A 20,962-nucleotide genomic window follows, 5' to 3' on the forward strand; every position below is an offset into this window, starting at 1 on the left:
ACGCCCTTGGCTAATTAATTTTAGTAGTCTGTACTTTGTTGTTCACCAATTTGAGAACCACTAATATCAAATATAAAGCATCAAATCCAGCCGAGCTGTAATCCTTTGCCTACGTGGGATGTTGACCTTCCTCATCTACAAATCTCCTTGGCTACTCTTCCCATCACCTACTCCTCGATGGCCTCCAGAAGGTGCGTCCCTCTGAAACTGTCAAAGATTACTTTTCTCATCATTGGAGTATATAAAAATTTGGTGTTAAGATTTCGTGCAGGTCATATATTTCACTATCATTTCACTGTTGGAATTTGTAATTATGGTGGTTTCTAGGGTGCGATAAATCCACAATGGGTCTTTACCTTAACTATCTACTAAATTTCACTTTCTCAGATTTGTTCTTTAAAAGCACTGTTATTTAATTTATCTCAATCATTTTGAAACTGATCAGTTTTTGGGTTATTTATATATTCTTGTCAAGACTAATACTGCTTTGTTTTATCTATGCATTGCATCCTGAGCCTGCGAACCCCTACTGCTTCTCCGTTTCTGGGAAATGACGTCGCCCATGCATTCCTTGATCTGGTGCTGCAACGATGACTGCTCGACGTACCTATTGCTGCACTGAAAGTGACGGGGCGGTGGACCTCCTCTGCATTCCAATGACACTTCTGACTGATTTAATTAATCAATGTCAACCGCAGAATGAATGTAAATTCTTTGATTATAGATGGGGTCCTGGCTCGTACCTGGGGTTGGGGAGGGGGGATGCCCGGAACTCCTGGGTGGTGGTGGGGTGCTCGTGTGGGGCTGTGGACATCCTTCTCCGGTGGGGCCCTGCGTTGGGTTCGGCGCTCTCTTTCCCTCCGCGCCTCCCTGCTCTCTGGCTCTGGGGGCCTCGCGGCGGTCCTGCTGGCCCTGGTCTGGGTGGCGGTCTTGGTCGCCCGGGGGGCGGTTGCTCCCTGCCTGTTCCCGTGTGGCATTGGGGGGATTCCGGCTGCCGCTGCTGCTGCGGCGGGGGTCTGGGTGTGGGGGTGGCTGGGCGCTCCTCCTCCTTCTTTTCACATTCCACCATCCATTTTAGAAGAACATAAACACTCACCTGAGCACAGGTGTTAGCTCACCTTTGAACTAATAGTTTCCATGATTGAATGAATGAAAGATTTCACACTAGTTGGTTTAAAGGCATAGGTATGCGTTTGTGAACACTATCTGTTTTGTGTACATGTTGACATGTGGACATTTTTGCAGCTAGCAGGTGTGTTGATAACATTTCAGCGTGTGTGTGGACAGGCTCCTCCCTTTTTGTACTACATTTTAACCTTACCGTAATGATAAACAACCAGCAAACCTGTCTACTCTATGCTGCTTCATGGTCTTACCCCCCCCCCCCTCTCACTATCACCCCCCCCCCCCCCCCCTTCTCTAACATCCCTCTCTTCTTCCCTTCTTTCCTTTTCCGTCCGGTCCAACACCCGAAATTTTCAAACATGGTTGAAATTAATAAAGTTTGGCCTCAATTACAAAAGGGGTTTATCCAGACATACCTTTGGTTTGTCTGAAGATTAACAACCCCTCTTGTTAAAGTAAAATATGTCCAACACAAGAGGCCCTCAGCTCTCATCTGCCTGCCTAGCTGTTGGACAGGACAAGTTAAAAAAAAAATGCAGAGAACAAATTTTACACACCTAGGTGTGTGACAGCTAATGGTACTTTAACTTTAATTAAACACTTGGTTAACAAAACTATTTGTATTTCCAATATTATTCTATAAACAAACATTTCAATAAAAAATAATCAGCATCAATATCCATGATGTTAACCCCGTTAATAATCAGCATTGAATTGCTGCCCAAATTCCTAGAATCCAGTAAATGAAGCTCTGACCAGAGAGCAGTTCTGTACCAGTGACAATGACAACTGAATATCATCTGTTTATCTAAATGTCAAATTTAAAAATAAAAGATAAATGTTTAATTTCAACATTAAAGTCCAGTTACTGACTCCAGACTCTGGTTCACATGGAAACTGATCCACACAGAGAAACACCCTCAGAAGGAACCTACTTAACCATTGGAGAGAGCAGAAGATATTCTGACACTCTGGACCACTGACCTCTGAGAGAAGTGTTGCTGTGGTACAGCGTGTTGACGATAAACTCATTCTCTTTAGATTCTGCATTTAATCCTTTATCAAATATTGTTAATCATATAGTCTCTTTACACTTAACTTTGATTTTAATCTTTTCCTGAATAAAAAACAATTTTAATTTCAATATTTAGAAAATATGCTAATATTTCACGCCCATCAAATTCACCCAGAGCTCATTGGCTCTGAAGAATGATACGAACCCATTTTTTGTGAAAAAAAGATTTTACAGGAAATGGGAAATCCAAAAAAAAAAAAAACATCAGACTTTAACCTAGTAGAGTTTAGTCCTAACCCAGATCTGCCTCTGCAGGTTTACTGAATTCTTTAATTTCTTCATCAAAACTCTCCTTTTTTCTCTGATTTTCTTCTCTAGTCTGCACTCACACTTGTGTTTGTGTAAGTACACATGTATGCTCACGTGCTCTGCTGTGTGTGATTTGAACTTTGACCTCGGTCAGCTTTCAGGCAGGTTTAATCAGGATGACTAGTCTGTCATTAGTTTGAGTTCTGGTTTGTTTTCTGACTCTTTAAACTCAGAAATTTGTCAAATGTTTCAACAGCTGAACCTTTTGTTGCCATGGAAACATCTTTGTTCTAAATAAAATCTAAGTAAATGTTTTCTTCCACTGCAGACTCTTCAAAGAATCAAAGATGTTCGATTTGTGGAAAATCCAGAGAATCTGTGAATCCAAACCTTTCAGCTTCAGTGTAGAACTACAAATGTAGAAATTAATCAACCAGCAGCTTCAATGTTCGTACCTCAGAGTCTGCAGTCTGCAGTTTGGACTCTCCAGTCCAGAACACAGAACCACAATGGATGAATCATCTTGGTTGTTGTAGCTCAGGTCTAGTTCTGTCAGGTGTGACGGGTTGGACTTCAGAGCTGAGGCCACAATTTTCCAGTGAGTCTCTGTGAATCCACATCGTTTTGAAAGTCTGTGAAGAGAAAGAAAGACAAACATTCAGGCTGTGATGAAGTTCCAGTTGGACATTTCTCTCTTCATCAGAGCTTCATCTTCATCATGAAGCAGTCCTCCAACTCCTAATCAGTCTCTCTCAGACCTTCATCTTTCTTTCAACTGCAGCTGGAGGAGAGAAGGTGGAGCTCCATGGAGCTTCATGCTGCCCTCAGTCTATCAGTGATCTGAGGTCTGAACCCCAAAGTTCACAGTAGAACATCTGGATCACGGGGGTAGGAGGGGGAGGGGGGTAGGAGGGTGATAATAGGAGGGGAGGGGGGATAAGACCATGAAGCAGCATAAAGCAGCAAGTTTACTGGTTGTTTATAATTACGGTAAGATTCAAATGTATTACAAAAAAGGCGGGGCCTGTCCACACACACACTCAAATGTTATCAACACACCTGGGAGCTGCAAAAATGTCCACATGTCAACATGTACACAAAACAGATAGTGTTCACATACATACTTATGCCTTAAAACCAACTATTGTGAAATATTTCATTCATTCAATCATGCAAACTATTTGTGCAAAGGTGAGCTAACACCTGTGCTCAGGTGAGTGTTTATGTTCTTCTAAAATGGATGGAGGAATGTGAAAAGAAGGAAGGAGAGTGCCCAGCCATCCCCACACCAAGACCCCCGCCGAAGCAGCAGCGGCAGCCGGAACCCCCCAATGCCACACGGGAGCAGGCAGGGAACAACCGCCCCCCGGGCGACCAAATCCGTCACCCAGGCGGATTTGGTCAGCAGGGTCCCCAGAGCCAGAGAGCAGGGAGGCATGGGGGGAAAGAGAGTGCCGCACCAGCCCAACCAGGAGAGCAGCCCCCCTGCTGCGCCGGGAGAGCCCAACGCAGGGCCCCACCGGAGAAGGGCGCCCACAGCCCTAGACGAGCACCCCATCACCACCCAGGAGTTCCGGGCATCCCCCGCCCCAACCCCAGGTACGAGCCAGGGCCCCCCAAGGGAGACCCGCTCCGCACTCAAGGCAGCCACCCACCCGGCCCACGGTTGGTCCAGGGAGGAGCAAGGCAGGGGCCCGCCGCCCCCGCCCAGGAGGGGGGGCACCCCAGGGAAAAAGGGGGCCCACAAGGGGTGTTGTAAACATGGCCCGACCAGGCTTGGCCACAGATGGAAATTTGGCGGGGCCCAGCGCTCACGGGTAAGGACCAGAACCCACCCCCCAGGGACACCAACACCCCCCGCTAGGTGTAATGTGAACCCCCTCCCCGCGCAGATAGAGCACCGCCGGGCCCAGGAAACCGGCACCCAAGGGGCACGGCCGCCGTTGCCAAGGGCCCCGTACCCCCCACCAGGGAAAGGGTAGGGGACAGATGGTCCTTGGTCCCACCTTCCTTGCAAAATGTGTGTGCGTGTATGTGTGTTTGAGAGGGTGTGTGTGTTCATGTGAGTGTGTTTATGTTGGAATGTATATATTGAGGGGGGAGGGGTGTGTGTACTAAGGGGGGTGCAGTTAAAATTGGCGGGTAGGGCACTAAGGGGAGATCTCCTGATTGCTCACAGTGATGTTCCCTCACCCTCCCCACCAAGGGACCCAAAATGTCTAAGGTGCGGTTAAAATTGGCGGGTAGGGTGTTAGGAGGACATATGCTGCTTGCTGGCAGTGATGTCCAAGCACCCCCCTACCAAGAGCCATACATGTCTAAGGTGCAAATAAAACCGAAAGAGGGGGGGCCCACTCCATACGGCAACCATGGGAGGGGGGCCACTGCCAAGTAGCTCCCACCCCCAAACACCGGCCCTAGAAGAGCTCTGGTCAAGCCTCGACGGGACCGAGGCAGCCTACCGGCCGGGGCAACCGGCAATTGTCTCAGAGGAGACCCCGACCAGTCAACCCCCCCATGTTCCGTACCAATAGTGGGCTCCCCCTCAGAATGCCCCCCCCCACAGGACACGGCCGACAAACCCCCCACCCCACCCCACCCCAGACCCCGCAGCCAAAGCGGATTACACCCAGAGCGACCGGGGGTCCCAAGAGGGTTGTACCCCCTGTTCTACTTGGACTCAGATCTTCAACAGAGACTGTATGTATGCGGATGATGGTTGACTTAACAAAGGAACCAAAAGGATCAGAAAAAAGAATCAGTTTCTGCTTCAGTTTCTTCCTTTAGTCATCAAACTGTTTCATTCACAGATCAAGGATTTATCTAGAAGAAGATGATGAACAGAAGAAAGAGCATTTTAGAAATGTGCTTTTAGAATGACTGACATTGTGGAAATGAAGACATCCTTTCATTCTGGACCATCTGCTTTGGGTTCAAACCTTTCAGAAGATTCTGGATTGGATTTAATTTGGACAAATATGATCCTTCTTTGCTCTTTAGCTAAAATATAATTATTTTTTTTAGTCATTTTACATCTATTAATATTTGTAAACCAATCTGGACACTGATCTGATTTATCAACACACTCACTTCTGGACTCACCTGAACTTTCTGCAGTTCCTCACAATTGGGATCAGTCTCCGTCTACCCTCAGCTGATGTGTTGTACTGGTTCAGGTCCAGCTCATCCAGAACCTCCTCTGACATCTGCAGAATGTAGGCCAGGGCTGAGCAATGGATCTCTGAGAGTTTCTTCTCTGACTTTCTCTTTGACTTCAAGAACTCTTGGATCTTCATATGAACTGAGAGATCCTTCATCTCCATCAGACAGTGATAGATGTTGATGCTTCTGTCAGGAGAGACTCTTTCACTGTTGATCTTCTTCAGGTTGTTGATGGCTCTCTGGATGGTTTCTGGATTCTTCTTTCTCTGACCCAGCAGGCCTCCTAAGAGTCTCTGGATGGTTCCTGGATCATTCTTTCTCTGACCCAGCAGGCCTCCTAGGAGTCTCTGATTGGACTCCACAGAGAGACCATGAAGGAAGCGAACCAGCAGGTCCAGGTGTCCAGTTTGACTCTGCAGGGATTTCTCCGTGACTATACTCAGAAACTCATCCAGGGATGGGTTCTTCATGCTGTTCTTAACAAAGTCTTCAATGACCTCTACCTTCCTGTTGGAGTAACAGTGGAACATGTAGACTGCAGCCAGAAACTCCTGAACGCTCAGATGAACAAAGCTGTAGACCGGTTTCTGGAAGATCCCACACTCTCTTCTGAAGATCTCCGTACAAACTCCAGAGTACACTGAGGCCTCTGTGACATCCAGACCACACTGCTGCATGTCTTCTTTGTAGAACATGATGTTTCCTTTCTCCAGATGTTCAAATGCCAGCCTCCCCAGCTTCAGAAGAACTTCCCTGTCAGTCTCCGTCAGCTCTTGTGGACTTGTCTGATGTTCCTGCTGGTACTTGTTCTTCTTCCTCTTTGTCTGGACCATCAGGAAGTGGGAGTACATGTCAGTCAGGGTGGTGGGCAGCTCTCCTCTCTGCTCTGTGGTCAGCAGGTTCTCCAGAACCACAGCAGTGATCCAGCAGAAGACTGGAACTTCACACATGATGTAGAGGGACATGGAGCCCTTGATGTGGGAGATGATTCTGCTGGACAGCTCTTCATCTGGGAACCTCCTCCTGTAGTACTCCTCCTTCTGAGCATCATTGAAGCCTCGGACTTCTGTCAGTCTGTCCACACATGAAGGAGGGATCTGATTGGCTGCTGCAGGTCTGGAAGTGATCCAGACCAGAGCTGAGGGCAGCAGACGTCCCTGGATGAGGTTAGTGAGCAGCACGTTGACTGAGGACTTGTGTGTGACATCAGACACCACCGGACTGTTGTTGAAGTCCAGAGAAAGTCTGCTTTCATCCAGACCATCAAAGATGAACAGAAGTTTGCAGACAGACAGCTGTTCTGCTGGGATCTTCTGGAGTGTTGGATGGAACAGCTGGATCAGAGTGAGAAGACTGTGCTGCTCATCTCTGATCAAGTTCATCTCCCTGAAGGACAGAGGAACCACAGCACTGATGTCTTGGTTCTCCAAGCCCTCGGCCCAGTCCAGAGTGAACTTCTGCACTGAGAAGCTTTTTCCAGCTCCAGCAACTCCGCTGGTCAGAACCACTCTAATGGATCTGTGTTGGTCAGGGAGGACTTTGAAGATGTCTGGGTTCTTGATTGCAGTGTCATGGAGCTGGTTGGTCTTGGTGGTGGTCTCCAGCTGCATCACCTCATGTTGGGTGTGACCCTCTGGTCTCAGTTCCTCTGTGATGTAGAGCTCAGTGTAGACCCTGTTGAGGAGCGTTTCTCTTCCTGCTTCTTCAGTTCCTTCAGCCACATGTTCACTTCTGCTCCTCAGACTGATCTGATGTTCTCCAAACATCTCCTGCAGACCAACATCTGCTGAAAGAGCAGAGAAAAAAGCTCCTTCATGAGTGTTCCACATGTTTCCAGAAGAATCCATCAGCAGATGATCAGGCTCTGACTCACCAGCTCTGGGTCTTTCTGCAGACTGGGGTCCGCTCCTCTTCTTCTCTCTGTGGACACTAAGGAGAAACGTTAGTGAACAACAATCAAAGCAGTCAGTGGGAAGTTCCAGACTAACTCTGATCATGGAGCAGATCCTCTCTGATCTTCAGACTCAGATATTGTGATCCAGACTGTGCTGAATGTGAGCAAATGTGTTTCCAGGTGAAACCAGAGCAGATCTAGTCCATCTGAAGGTCTAAATGATGCTTTAGCTGTGTTTGGAGCTCATGTCTGGACTGAGCTCAGAGAAAAGTTCAGCTGTTTGCTTCATCCTCACAGACTGAGCTTTGTGTCCTCCAGAGTTGTCCAACTCTTTTCTTTCCTCTCAGACCTAAAGCGCTCACAGCAGATGGTTGACCTTACTGGATGGATCAGCTGATGTTCTTGATGAGAACATTGTTGTTCCTGCTGAGAGCTGAACTCTGCTTTGTTCACTAGAAACTGCTTCTTACTGTGAGTCTGAAGGTCCTGGTTCAGTTCTGAAGTCTGGAGGATCACTTTTGGACCAGTCACTCTTCATGGATCCACAGCTGGAGGCTGCAGACTGGACTCTCTGTGTGACCTGTTGACCTCTGCAAACACAAAACCATCAGAGTGTTGGAGGATCTGCTTCTTCATGAACAGCTGATGGACTTTGACATGAACACAGACTGAGCTGTTTAGTCTGGAATAACATGACATGTTTGGATCAACAGTTTCCAGCTTTCAGCATTTTCTGTCAGTCAATCCAGACTTTTTTCTAGAAAAGCTGATTCCAATTTTCCATGTAGAAATGTAGAAATTCTGATAGCAGAAAGTCAAACTAGAACAATGTGATGTTTGGAAAGCATGAAAATCTGAATCCTAGGAGTCTGCAGTGATTCTTCTCATTAGACTGGAGCTGCCGTCAGTCAGAGTCAGCAGTCAACATGTTTTCTTCTCCAACATCTCTGATGTCTCTCAGAGACTCTCAGAAGACTCAACTGAAAAGATCTCATCACACACATGATGCTCCAAGTGAGTCTGATCAGAGAGATCCAGAACTGAACCAGACCTCAAGTCCTTCATCTGAAAACTGTTGATCATCTGAACTAGAATCCAGCCTCCAAAAACTCTGACAAACACTCACTCTTCCACTCCTGAATGGATGACTTTGAAGTCAGGATTAGAATGCTTTGATCTGTCACTCCTGTTGGACCCACAGCTGGATTCAGATCCAGGTCCAGGTTGGTTCCTGTGAAGAATGAAGGTTGCTGGTGTGAGTCCTGAGCTCTGACATGGAGAAGATCATGGACAGTTGGAGATGTTCATCTCACCTCTGAGCTTTGCTCTGGTTGTCATGGTTACCATCTCTGCTTCTAGAGGGAGGGGCTCCCTCCTGTGGTTCCTCCCACTGATCCATGCTGCTGGATTCACTGGATCCACATCAGCTCACACACACCTTCCTCCTTCACCTGCAGAAGAAACCCTCCTCATCATCAGCTCTGATCCTCCTTCACCAACAGATCAGCTGCTCCTCCACTGATTGGCTCTTCTCTTGTGTTTCCTCTCAGGTTCAGGTGAATGCAGTCAGACAGCAGTGGGAGGCAGAGGAAGCTGCCATCAGCTGCTGCACTTCTGCTCTCCCTCCACCAGGTGAAGACATGGAGCTGCAGCAGCAACATTTCCATTCAGTCACTTTGACACACAAACAACAAACTAGAACTACAGACCTGTGAGCCTCAGGAAAAAATAGTTGTTTAAATAATTCACATTCTACCACGGCATTATGGGGCTGTCCTAAAAAATAAAAAAAATACATTTACGAGAATAAAGTTATACATTTGTGAAAAAAGTTGTAATTTTACAAAAAGAAAGTCATAGAATTATGAGGAGAAAAAAACTTCTAATTTAACAAGGAAACAGCCTGCCTTCCTGTCATTTTACTAAAAACCAAAGGAAAATGACTGAAGAACAAATTGATTTGATGATGTAGATTCATTAGTTTGCTTGCAGATTCCATTGGATTTTTACAGGAAGATTGTATTGGACCTGTTTAGGATTTAATCTTTTTTAGAATTTAGATGATCGCTCTGCTCTGCAAAAGCCAAGAAAGGAGCAGATTGTAAGCCATTCTTTTTTTTTTAAATATCTATCTTTATCTCTCTATCTCTATCTATCTCTATCTTTTGCTAAGTTCTACATGTCTAAGAAAAAGGGACAAAGTAACCCAGTATCCAGCCAAATGCAGTCAGCACCTGCTATTTTCAAGAATAATGGACTATGGCCATGCCAAGCCACCAGGTAAACCAGAACAGTCCGTTTCAAGCAGACCATTTCTGAGTGTTTTTAATCTCGTGCTTATACTGCTCTTGGCCGGAGATGTTGAACTAAACCCTGGTCCTCAATCTTTGAACACAAATTTTCCAAATTTTCTGAATGCTTCGCAACCACTGCTAACTGGATTACATCTGGGCCTTCGGCTGGCTGGGCTAGATCTACACCAGCCTTGGCTACAGCTACAGTTACCCAGGCCATCGTTACCATTGCTAGCTGGGCCTACTTTACAGCCTGCTGGATTTCCACCACTATTTCTGGCTGGGCCTACTCCACAGCTAGCTGGATTTCCATCATCATCTCTGGGTGGGCCTACTCCACAGCTAGCTGGATTTCCACCACCATTTCTGGCTGGGCCTACTCCACAGCTAGCTGGATTTCCACCACCATCTCTGGCTGGGCCTACTCCACAGCTAGCTGGATTTCCACCACCATTTCTGGCTGGGCCTACTCCACAGCTAGCTGGATTTCCACCACCATCTCTGGCTGGGCCTACTCCACAGCTAGCTGGATTTCCATCACCATCTCTGGCTGGGCCTACTCCACAGCTAGCTGGATTTCCACCACCATTTCTGGCTGGGCCTACTCCACAGCTAGCTGGATTTCCACCACCATCTCTGGCTGGGCCTACTCCACAGCTAGCTGGATTTCCATCACCATCTCTGGCTGGGCCTACTCCACAGCTAGCTGGATTTCCACCACCATCTCTGGCTGGGCCTACTTCACAGCTAGCTGGATTTCCACCACCACTGCTAGCTGGGCCTACTCCACAGCTAGCTGGATTTCCATCACCATCTCTGGCTGGGCCTACTCCACAGCTAGCTGGATTTCCACCACCATCTCTGGCTGGGCCTACTTCACAGCTAGCTGGATTTCCACCAAAACTGCTAGCTGGGCCTACTTCACAGCTAGCTGGATTTCCACCACCATCTCTGGCTGGGCCTACTTCACAGTTAGCTGGATTTCCACAACCACAGCTAGCTGGATTTCCACCACCAGTGCTTGCTGGTCCTACTTCACTGCAAGATGGATTACCACCACAGCTAGCTGAACCACTACAGGCAGCCCGACCATCACCAAATTTACCAGAGACACAGCCAAATGTGTACACTAGAGGAACATCAATTGGTGAGTGCTGTACATTACACCCCTAACCCACTTCTGATGTAAACGTAATGAAGAAAACCAGAAATCCGGTGTTAAGAAGACACAGGTCTACAAAGATTTTTCATACCTTAAACCAGGCAAGGACAATTTGGGACCCACAAGCCAAACCAAAAGGGCTGTTGGGTGGACATATAAACATACGGAGTATGGCATCCAAACACGGAGAGCTGGAACACCTATTGTGCAACTCCAACATTGACTTTCTCTGTCTTTCTGAAACATGGTTGACATCTTCCTCTTCAGATGCAGTAATAACTATACCTGAGTACAATGTTTACAGGAAGGACAGGACACATGGCAGGGGTGGAGGAGTTTTATTGCATGTCAAAAGCAGTCTAAAATGTCAACAGATTATATGGCCAGAAGACATGCACATTGAATGTATTGGCGTGAATATTTCACTCTCAACTGTCATGTCATTTAGCTTAATTTGTGTATATCGTAAACCATCTAGTAAATTGGATTTTTATGATGAACTAAAATGTCTTCTTAATCATCGCGGTTTACATAAAGAGATAATAATTGTTGGAGATTTTAATATAAACTGGAATGAAAAAAGGATTAGAAAACATCTTAAACAAGTAACTGACCATTTTAACCTCACACAATTAATAAAACAACCCACTCGGATAACCTCACACTCAAAAACACTCATAGATTTACTATTTGCAAGCCAGCCTGAAAGAATCACTAAGACTTTTAACCATATGACTGGGTTATCGGATCATAATGCTATTTTTTTCTCAAGGAAGCTAACAAAAAAACGTTTTCATGAGTCACTTAGACCCACAGTTTCTTACAGTACAATCCCAAAAACTCAAATGCAAAATCTGGAGGCAGCTTTGCAAAGGACTGACTGGAGTGAAACAACACAAAGCATGGACATTGAAACTTCTAGCAATTTGTTTTTTGCAAAAATAAATGAAATTTTATCAGATTTCACCAGAACAGTAAAACAACATAAGAGAAAGCGGAACTCGTTTCCATGGTTAAATGATGAATGTAGAAAAATAATGAAGGACCGAGATAAACAACTTAAAAAATCATTAAAAACTGGCCTCACTACAGATAGATAAAAATTCACATTTTTAAGAAATAAAGTAACCCAAAGTTTGCGAAAGGCTACAGCAAAATTCTTCATGGATATTATTGTTGAAGCAAAGGGAAATGCCAAGAAGATCTGGCAAAATCTTAATAAATTAATTGGCAAAGAAGTGAATGACTCAAACAAAAATATTGAGCTCACAATTAACAATGTAATGGAAATCAATCCAACTGTTCTAACTAACGAATTTAACCATTTTTTCATTAACTCAGTTAAGGAGATAACAGAAATGTTTCAAGAACCTACTCTGACTGCCAGACCTATTGATCCTGCAGAACCTGTTTTTTCTCTACAAGAAATCACAGAGCTGGATGTTGCTAAAATTATTGGCTCATTAAAAAATTCTAAAGCCAAGGATGTCCATGGGCTGGATACAAATATCATCAAACTATGCAAAGAATCCTTACTTCTACCAATAACACATATGGTCAATTTATCATTTAAACAAAAATATGTGCCATTGTCTTGGAAAATGGCTACTGTCACCCCAATTTTTAAATCTGGTGATAGTTCAAACATAGGCAATTATCGGCCGATCAGTATCCTTCCTGTGGTCTCTAAAGTTGCTGAGAAGTGGGTAACAAAACTGATAAATGAGCATTTAAATAAACACCATTCTCTTTTACATCCAATGCAATTTGGTTTTCGTGAACATCATTCAACAGAGTTTGCAAACTGTCTATTTATAGAAAAGATCAAACACATGTTGGATTCTAATCCTTGCGTCGGCGCTGTATTTCTCGATCTAAAAAAGGCATTTGACACAGTGAATCATGAGATTCTTTTGTCTAAATTAACATACTTCAACTTTTCTATGGATGCAATTCAGTGGATAAAATCATATCTAGAATTCAGAAAACAGTGTGTTTGTATTAACGGTGTCAAATCAACTCTCTTAGATGTCCCTGTTGGTCTACCACAGGGATCAATACTTGGGCCTTTATTGTTTTCTATGTATATTAATGATCTGCCAAACACATGTGGTAATGTTGAATTTCAAATGTATGCTGATGATGCTGTCATCTTCACTAGCGCAAAAAATATTCAAGAAGCAGCCTCTATTCTTACCTCAGCTCTGGTTCCAGTAAATTAATGGCTTTCTAAATCTTGCTTATTGTTAAATACAACTAAAACTGTTTGTATGATGTTCACTAAGCAACCATTGGACATCAAGCATTCAGGTATATTTTTGGAAGGAGAGGAACTGGAAATTGTCTCTAAATTTAAGTATCTTGGTGTGACTCTTGATTCAACTCTAAGCTTCAAGAGCCATATTAAAAAAATATCGAATACAGTAAAATTCAATTTGAATAATTTTAAACAAATACGACCATTCATAACACTTGGAGCTGCTAGAATGTTTCTGCATTCAATGATTCTATCACATATTGAATACTGTATTACATGTTGGTCCTTGGCGGGTGTAAATACGAGCAAAACCATGGAATCACTCTACAAAAAATCCCTTAAGGTCTTATATAGAAAACCAATGTCATTCCATGTCTGTAATATCTTGAAAAAGTACAAGTTGTTAAGCTTTGAGAATTTTAAAAATTTTAAATTTGCTTGTTTGATGTACAAGGTGTTACATGGACTTGCTCCGCCTCCCATGTCTGACTATTTTAAAAAAAGAGTTCACAGTGCTCTCAGGACTAGGGCCTCGTCTCGGGGGGACTGTGAGGTTCCATACAGAAAAACAGCCTTTGGACAAAACGCTCTTTCTATAAAGGCCAGTAAACTCTGGAACAGTCTTCCACTGTACATCAGGGAGGGTCAAACATTACAGACCTTCAAAACACAGCTCAAGCAGTGGCTGAAAGCAAACCAGTCCTGTAGCCACTGACATTTAACTCTCATAATGTACCACCTTCTTGTGTTCTTATTGTATCTGTGATTCTGTCTTTTGTTTTGTCCTATTTTTATGTTTCCTGCCTAGGGACTATGGATGCAAATTAGCATCATTGCTATAATCCAGCATGTTTACGCCTATCATTGTTTGGTAGATGTTCATTAATGTGCACTGTCCCTATTAAATAAAGCTTAAACTAAAGAGTTGAATGTGTAAACTTAGCATAATGCCTTTGAAACTCTGCAACTACACTGCAGTAAATGTTCCTACCAGAAATCCACTTCTTGTGGGTCAAGAATCTTCTTCTGAAGACGTCCAGTGTCCTGAAATTCTCTGCAATTCACCTTAGAATTGATGTGGACTCACTAAAAGACTTAATATTTTCTTATTTGTGAAACCGATTCTGAAAGAAAGACAATGTTCTCCACGTCTCTCACCAAACTGGTTCCTGTTTGTTACCAAGAATCTTCTTAGTTAGCCGACAATTACTGTATAAATTTAAGACTTTAATTTTCAACTTATAACTTATCAAATTATTAATTTAATATTGTAAAATATGGCCACTTTATCCCATTATCCTACGAGTTTCTTTTGATGAAATGAAAAACTTTTTTCTCATAATTGTTCTACTTTATTCAGGTAAATGTATTTATTTTTTTATTTTGATGGTGGCTCCAATACTCATGTCATGAAGTTCAAATGACTGAACTAGAAAAACTAGACAGACAACTCTGCTAAAAACAGTTGAGACACACCCATGAGGAACTCAACAACTAAAGTTTAGGGTCACTGTAGACTAACAGCAGATTGAACACAATCATTTAAGATGAGATGAAAAAACAGAATTTATATTTGGTGAAGAAAAGCAGAAAAATCTTTGTTTTCATTCACGAACGCCTCATGGTCTCTCTGCTACAAACATTTCTATTCTAGGATGTTTGTCTGATGGAATCTGAGAGTTCCTGAACATGTAATGAGGAAATATGACTCTACTGAGTTCCAGCAAACAGTTACCTGGAACTGTAATCTATTACTTTAGTAATGAATTCACACACAGACTTGGATGGAGGAGAACAAGAATGTTTGGAGTCAGAAATGAAAAAACCCAACAAGCATCAGCTGATTGTTGTTGACGTGATGAAGAAGAGTCCTCCATGTTGTTGATTTGGAAACAGCAGTGATGAGAGTTTGCAGAGAAAGAAGAAGATCTTCTCCAAACATTCAGAAACAAACAGTCAAGTTAGTGAAGACAAAGTTCCAGAAACAAACTCACTTCAGTTTCTGCAAAGAGATGAAGAGGAAGAAGAGTCTCCCTCACCGTGTCAACGCAGCTGCAGCACTGATAACTGACTCACAACCAGGAAGAGTTCACCTGGATGGAGGCGGGGCAGCACAGGTGGGCGGGGCAGCACAGGTGGGCGGGGCAGCAGGTGGAGCAGCTGAAGTGGAATTTTAATGTCAGATTCAGACTGTGAGCCTTCCTGGAATCAAACCCTCAACATACCTGTTGTCTACGTAGTTAACAGCCACTGCCCCACAGTCAGAGGATCAGGATCTGGGGCCTCATTTATAAACGTTGCGTACGCACAAAAGAAGGCGTACGCCACTCTCTACGCAATAGTTGAGATTTATAAAAAGCAAACTTGACGGGAAAATGTGCGGTCCTTCAAGCAAGCTCTGACCCAGGCGTACGCACAAAAACGGGTGAAATGAGAAACGGTGACGCCGTCGGCAGATGGAAGAAACACGTGAAAGTGAAAATGACAATCCTGCCTCTCAGAAATAACATGAAGACTTCACAAAGCAAGTCTTACAATTAACAGCCTACACGAAGACCCGTTTGATCGATTAGCAGTGAAACAAACAAAAAAATCAAACGAAAATTACAACAGAAATTCAAATGAACACTTATTTGGAAAAAGAAAAGTGAAATATGTTCTGCAATATTGGCATGTTGTGCAATTCATCCTCATAAATAATATAGTTAACAGAACGAAATAATGTACAAAACTGATATTCTCGTCAGTGTGTCCGTCTGGAGGAGCAGACAAAGGTGTGGGCGTGCGGACGGACGTACTAATTATCCACTGGGGAAAGTTGTTTTCATATTAAAACATTTCTTCATAAGCTACAGAATTATGGTATTCATGCATATGCCTTTAGTTTGTTTTATTTTTGATAAAACAATGTATGGCGTATGTCTCCACCATTCAGAAAGCAACAAGAAATTACATTTGCGCTGAACAATTTCCCATTTCCACGTGGATTATTACCGACATCCATCTGTAGCTTATAAAATGCCCCATCACAATGCGTAATGACGCACAATGGCTGATCTTACGCTCTTAGAAGATGTGGCAAATGGAAGAATTCAGAGTGAACGCATCTTTAGACAGCAAGAAGACGTGCTGGCAAATGAGGACGACTGGCTTATGAGCCGGTTCTGACTTCCTCGAGCCGTCCTGTTGGACATCTGCGGGCTTTTGGGCCCGGCGTTACAGAGGAGCACTCGGAGGAACCACGCGTGTCACCCGGTGCATCTGCCGCTCCGGTCCCCCCGGCGCATGCATCTGGCGCTCCGGTGTCCCCCCCCCCCCCCCCCCCCCCCCCCCCCATGGAGCGCTGTAGCCTCACAACCTCGAATGGTTGTGAGGCTACAGCATTTACGGCGTCCACCACCGTTTGCCGCTCACGTGCCTTTTTGGCATTAGTAATGCCCACACTGTGCCCTCCAAACAACACTTTTCTCCTCTTTTCCACCTCGCCAACGATAACTTCTACTTCACATTGAGTGAAGTTACGTTTTTTTGATTTCCTCTCGGTGTTTGCCATGGTTCCGCAATCAATGAATATTCATTTGTGGGCGTTTCACGGACTATTTATGGACAAATATGGGCGTGTCATGAAGCCGCAAAAAGCTGCGCTGCATTTAGAATCGGTTGTGATTTATTAAGGGAAAGATGCGTAGGATGTGCGTGCGCACGGTTTTATAAATCCGAATATTTCTTTGCGTACGCACGTCCTATGTTTCATCCGTACGCCATTTCTGACGCAAATCCTACGCAAAGTTTTATAAATGAGGCCCCTGATCAGGTTTTGTCCTGATATGAAAAAGTGGGCGGGGCTTCTTGTTGGAGGTGAAATGACTGTCAGGAGCTGCAGGATGTTTGTTTCCTGAACTAAAGACAGAGAACAGGGGCCTGTTTCAGAAAGGAGGTTCAACCAACTCTGAGGTTAAACTTGAACTCTGAGTTGGTCAATCGAGAGATTAACAACTCTGAGTTTTCTGAGCACCGCGACTATACGAAGCCATTATCAATGGAGCGCAGATATTACGAGTCACCATGGCAACCGTGGAAAAAAAGAGGTCTGCATATTTTTTGCCAGCTGAACTTGACGTGCTGCTGCAGAGTTACAGTGAATATGAGCACATATTACGGAAGAAAAGCAACACCGCTGCATCTGCAAAACAGAGACAGTTAGCGTGGGAAAACATAGCTGCTCAAGTTAATGCCTAAGTTTGCAATTAAATCATTGTTATAAAATATTGGCTGTAATAACTTTTTAAATAGCGTAAGGAGTGAAATAAAAAATGGCGATATTTATGTGTACTTTTGAAGTGTTTTTCCTGGTGTAAATGCATGAAATGCTGCATAGTGTACAGAACCAATCTGGGGGAAAATGCATTTAACGTCGGTAATGTTTAGAGGACTTTTTTGTTAACTTTCCCCTCTTGCAAACTTTGGTCAGTTTAATATTAATACATGCAATTGTGTTTTTAAAAGTGAACTTTTGTCTACCCTTGTATTGATCAAGTGGTATAGGTTTATATGGGATTAAGAAAGTAAGCAGTGCTAGCAAATTGTGTTTCCAAAAAACACAATTCATGTAGATGCAATCCTGCAGGAATTAAGAGAACATGGCAGCAGCTAAAAATGAAGTATAAAAACATAATTCAATCAGGTCAAATGTGAGCATGTCATGGATGTAGGCTTTGTTGACAATATTTGACACATGAAACATCTACATAGCAATACATATCTAATGTTGTTTTCATTGTATATATGTAATTGACTGCAACGAAAAACGGTAACACTCAAACAAAAACATATGGGGAAATGACAAAAAATCGAGTCTAGGTCTTAAAATCCTCGTACGACGTAAATATAATTCTCTATGAATTAATGCAGCCTCCTCGTCTATTGGGTCCTCCAAAAAAGGACAAGCCATTCTTGTCACTTAGACCGTCTCTGTGTGACGGAAATGTGGGCAATGAAGGTTAAAGCGAAAAATACCGCTTCGTCTTTAAAAAGGGGAGGGGACCGGCAGAAACCTTGAGTTTAGAGAATAAAACCTGCTCCCGACCAGGTTAGGTTCACAGCATAAGTAATCATGGACACTGACTCCGAGTATAAGTTACCTCTCTTTCAGAAACGGGTTTGACTTACTCTGCTTTCTCTGGTTTAACAAACCTCCCATTCTGAAACGGAAAACCCAGGGTTTCCCTGATTTCAGGGTTAACGCACTCAGAGTTTACACTTAACCTCCTTTCTGAAACAGGCCCCTGGTTCAAGAAGAAACCTGACACCATCTGACAGCAGCTTAGATGAGGGGCGGAGCTTCAAGCTGATTGACAGGTTGTTGATCTCAGTGACTGAGAAAAGTGAGGTCATGTGACCTTCTGCTTCCAGACGTGCGTGAACTCCCCTCATCTGTCATCTACTGACACTGAAGCAGAAACTCTGATGGAGCTGAAGGGAGGGGCCTGACTATTTCCTGGAAACAGCTCCTTCTGATCATCAGTCAGACTCAGAGGAACAGAGAGTTTGTTCACATGCAGCTCAGGAAAATGGCTGACAGTGAAGCTGAGAAGCTTTTCTTTCTTTAATGAAGTGGAATTATGATTCTGTTTCGGATTTAGATGATTTTAGGATTTTGATGATCACTCTCCTCTGCAAAATCTAAAAACTGAGCAGACTGAAGTCTGAATGTGAACAAGTCAGAAAAGCCGTTGGAGGCAGAGATTTGATCACAAAGAAAACATCAAACTGAAAGAATGTAGTTTTTCCAGATCTGTCAGAGCTTCTAGGAAAAACAGATTCCAACAGTGAGAAAAATATGAGGAGCAGAAAAACACTGCAGTTTGACACTTTGATCAATGCAGGGAATTTAGAAAAAGTCCAGAAATAGAGTCACATTGATCTTTCCAAACATCCAAATCTCTGTTTTCCTCAAAGGATCAGGATCTTTAAGGGTTTCACTTCTCCACCTGCTAATCTTACTCCAACCACCTGAGTCTGTTTTCTGTTCGTCTTTCTTATCCATTCCTTTGCTGTCAGATCAACTGTCAGGTTGTTGCATCACAGGAAACAGGAATTGATCTGCAGATATCAACATTGTTCAGATTTTATGGAACATTCCAAGTTTTTCTGTGAAATTTTCTGTCTTTTCTGATCACAGCATTGACTGAAAGCTCTGCTCTGACCTCTGACCTCTTTACTGCTAAAAGAAACTTTAACATTCAGACGGTTTGGAACAAGAGTCTGAGCCTGAGAGCAGCTCTGGCAGAAAAAATGTGGATCTTCCAGATGATCTGTGGGACTTTTTCTCTGCTTTAGTCTGGAAGAATGTTCTGCAGCAGAACCACATTCCTGAAGGCCGTCTGTGTTCCTCAGTAACAGGGCGTGTCTGAACGGCAGCAGATTCTGCAGAACATCAAGGTTTCCTGCGGCTGGATTGAAGGAGTGCTGCCCCCTGGTGGACTGTTTATAATTGTCCACCAATGAGGGGGGGGAGGGGGACTTGGGGCCCCCAGCACTTTGGAGTCTTCGAGCTGAATCCATAAAGTAATTCTGAAATAATTTAATGACCATTTTTATTTAACTCTGTAAATAAAAATAAAAAACACTGAAAGGGTTTTATCCCCCCCCCCCCCCATCCTCCTGCAGTAATGGACTATTCTGTCAACAGCAAGTTCAAAGCCTCATTTTAAGTTTTTTTCATTGACATTTGTAACAACTGTGGTGCAGTATAAGATCCAAATCCAAATGGATTTCTTCCCATAATGCATCAGTATCTCTATTTCTATAGAAGTCTATAGGTGTTTATAGGGAGACAGCCTCCTCTCCATCAGAGGCCTTCAAAATTGAAGTCAAGTCAACAAACTGGATTAGTTGTGTTAACGTGGCCTTTTGTTGTATGAAATGAAAAGATCTTGTTGAACCAAAGTTCTAGTGTTTTATTCTGACAGAGATTTGAAAGTCACAGAAACATTTTTTTAGTTTTGTTCAAACTTCAATCATTTTTCTCAACTAATTTAAAAACTTCAATTGTGTTCAGCAGGGGCTGTCAATCAAATGAAGCAGCAAATATGATGAAAAGAACTCCCATATTTCTCTGACTAGACCTAAAGAAGACTATTTCAGAATGAAAAAGTCAAACAGTTGCAGACTAACATTCCTCCATCCATCCATTTTCTGAACCTCTGAGTCTGAGCTGCCTCTGTTGGATGAAGGTGACAGCACACACACACACACACACACACACACACGCACACGCGCGCGCACACACACACACACACCTAGGGGCATTCAGAGGAACCATCAACGTATGAAGCATGTTTTTGGCGTGTGGGAGGAAACACGGGTGGAATGAACAGACAAACTCCACACAGAAAGGTCACAGCTGGGATTTGAACCTTCTCACTGAGAGCGCTAACCACTGCTCCACCGCGCACAGGTGTCTGCTCTTGCAGAGGTCTGGATGGATCTGAGCTGATCTGAATGTGCTGACAGGCCTCTGAGGAGAAGAGCCTGACAGAGGAACCATGAGCCGAAGGAGGCTAAAGGCACAGGATCCAGAAACAGCTGCAGAGAGACCACCAGCATCAGGATCAGGATTCCAGAGGGGCGGGGCTCAAAGTGGGAAAGACTTTTTGCTCCTTGAAAGCAGACGACCAGAGATAAAGTCACCTGGAGACAACGACTCCTTTCTGATCCCTGGAGCTGAAAGTGATCCAATTGT

General features: G+C 43.8%; 3 protein-coding genes across 5 annotated transcripts in view; 1 reads left to right on the forward strand and 2 right to left on the reverse strand.

Moving 5' to 3' along the window:
• LOC144986781 (NLR family CARD domain-containing protein 3-like) overlaps window positions 1-15,451 on the reverse strand; it is a 47,134-nt gene extending 31,683 nt beyond the window's left edge. The window contains exons 1-7 of one of the 2 annotated variants that reach the window (XM_078934848.1): window positions 15,213-15,451; window positions 8,819-8,956; window positions 8,632-8,736; window positions 7,976-8,095; window positions 7,485-7,540; window positions 5,552-7,394; window positions 2,905-3,081 (exon numbers count right to left, since the gene is read on the reverse strand). In XM_078934848.1, the coding sequence (XP_078790974.1) occupies window positions 2,905-3,081; window positions 5,552-7,394; window positions 7,485-7,540; window positions 7,976-8,095; window positions 8,632-8,736; window positions 8,819-8,904 (2,387 nt within the window). In that variant the 5' untranslated portion in view covers window positions 8,905-8,956; window positions 15,213-15,451. Of the gene's footprint in view, window positions 1-2,904; window positions 3,082-5,551; window positions 7,398-7,484; window positions 7,541-7,975; window positions 8,096-8,631; window positions 8,737-8,818; window positions 8,957-15,212 lie in introns of both variants that reach the window. The other variant, XM_078934840.1, reaches the window with a different exon arrangement.
• LOC144987221 (uncharacterized) overlaps window positions 1-20,962 on the forward strand; it is a 223,153-nt gene that overhangs the window by 173,634 nt on the left and 28,557 nt on the right. The gene's annotated exons all lie outside the window — the stretch shown is intronic.
• LOC144986855 (uncharacterized) overlaps window positions 1-20,962 on the reverse strand; it is a 265,622-nt gene that overhangs the window by 134,352 nt on the left and 110,308 nt on the right. The gene's annotated exons all lie outside the window — the stretch shown is intronic.

Source organism: Oryzias latipes, chromosome 2 (assembly GCF_053564925.1).
Source record: "Oryzias latipes strain Hd-rR chromosome 2, Olatipes_Hd-rR_3.1".
Classification (NCBI taxonomy): Eukaryota; Metazoa; Chordata; class Actinopteri; order Beloniformes; family Adrianichthyidae; genus Oryzias; species Oryzias latipes.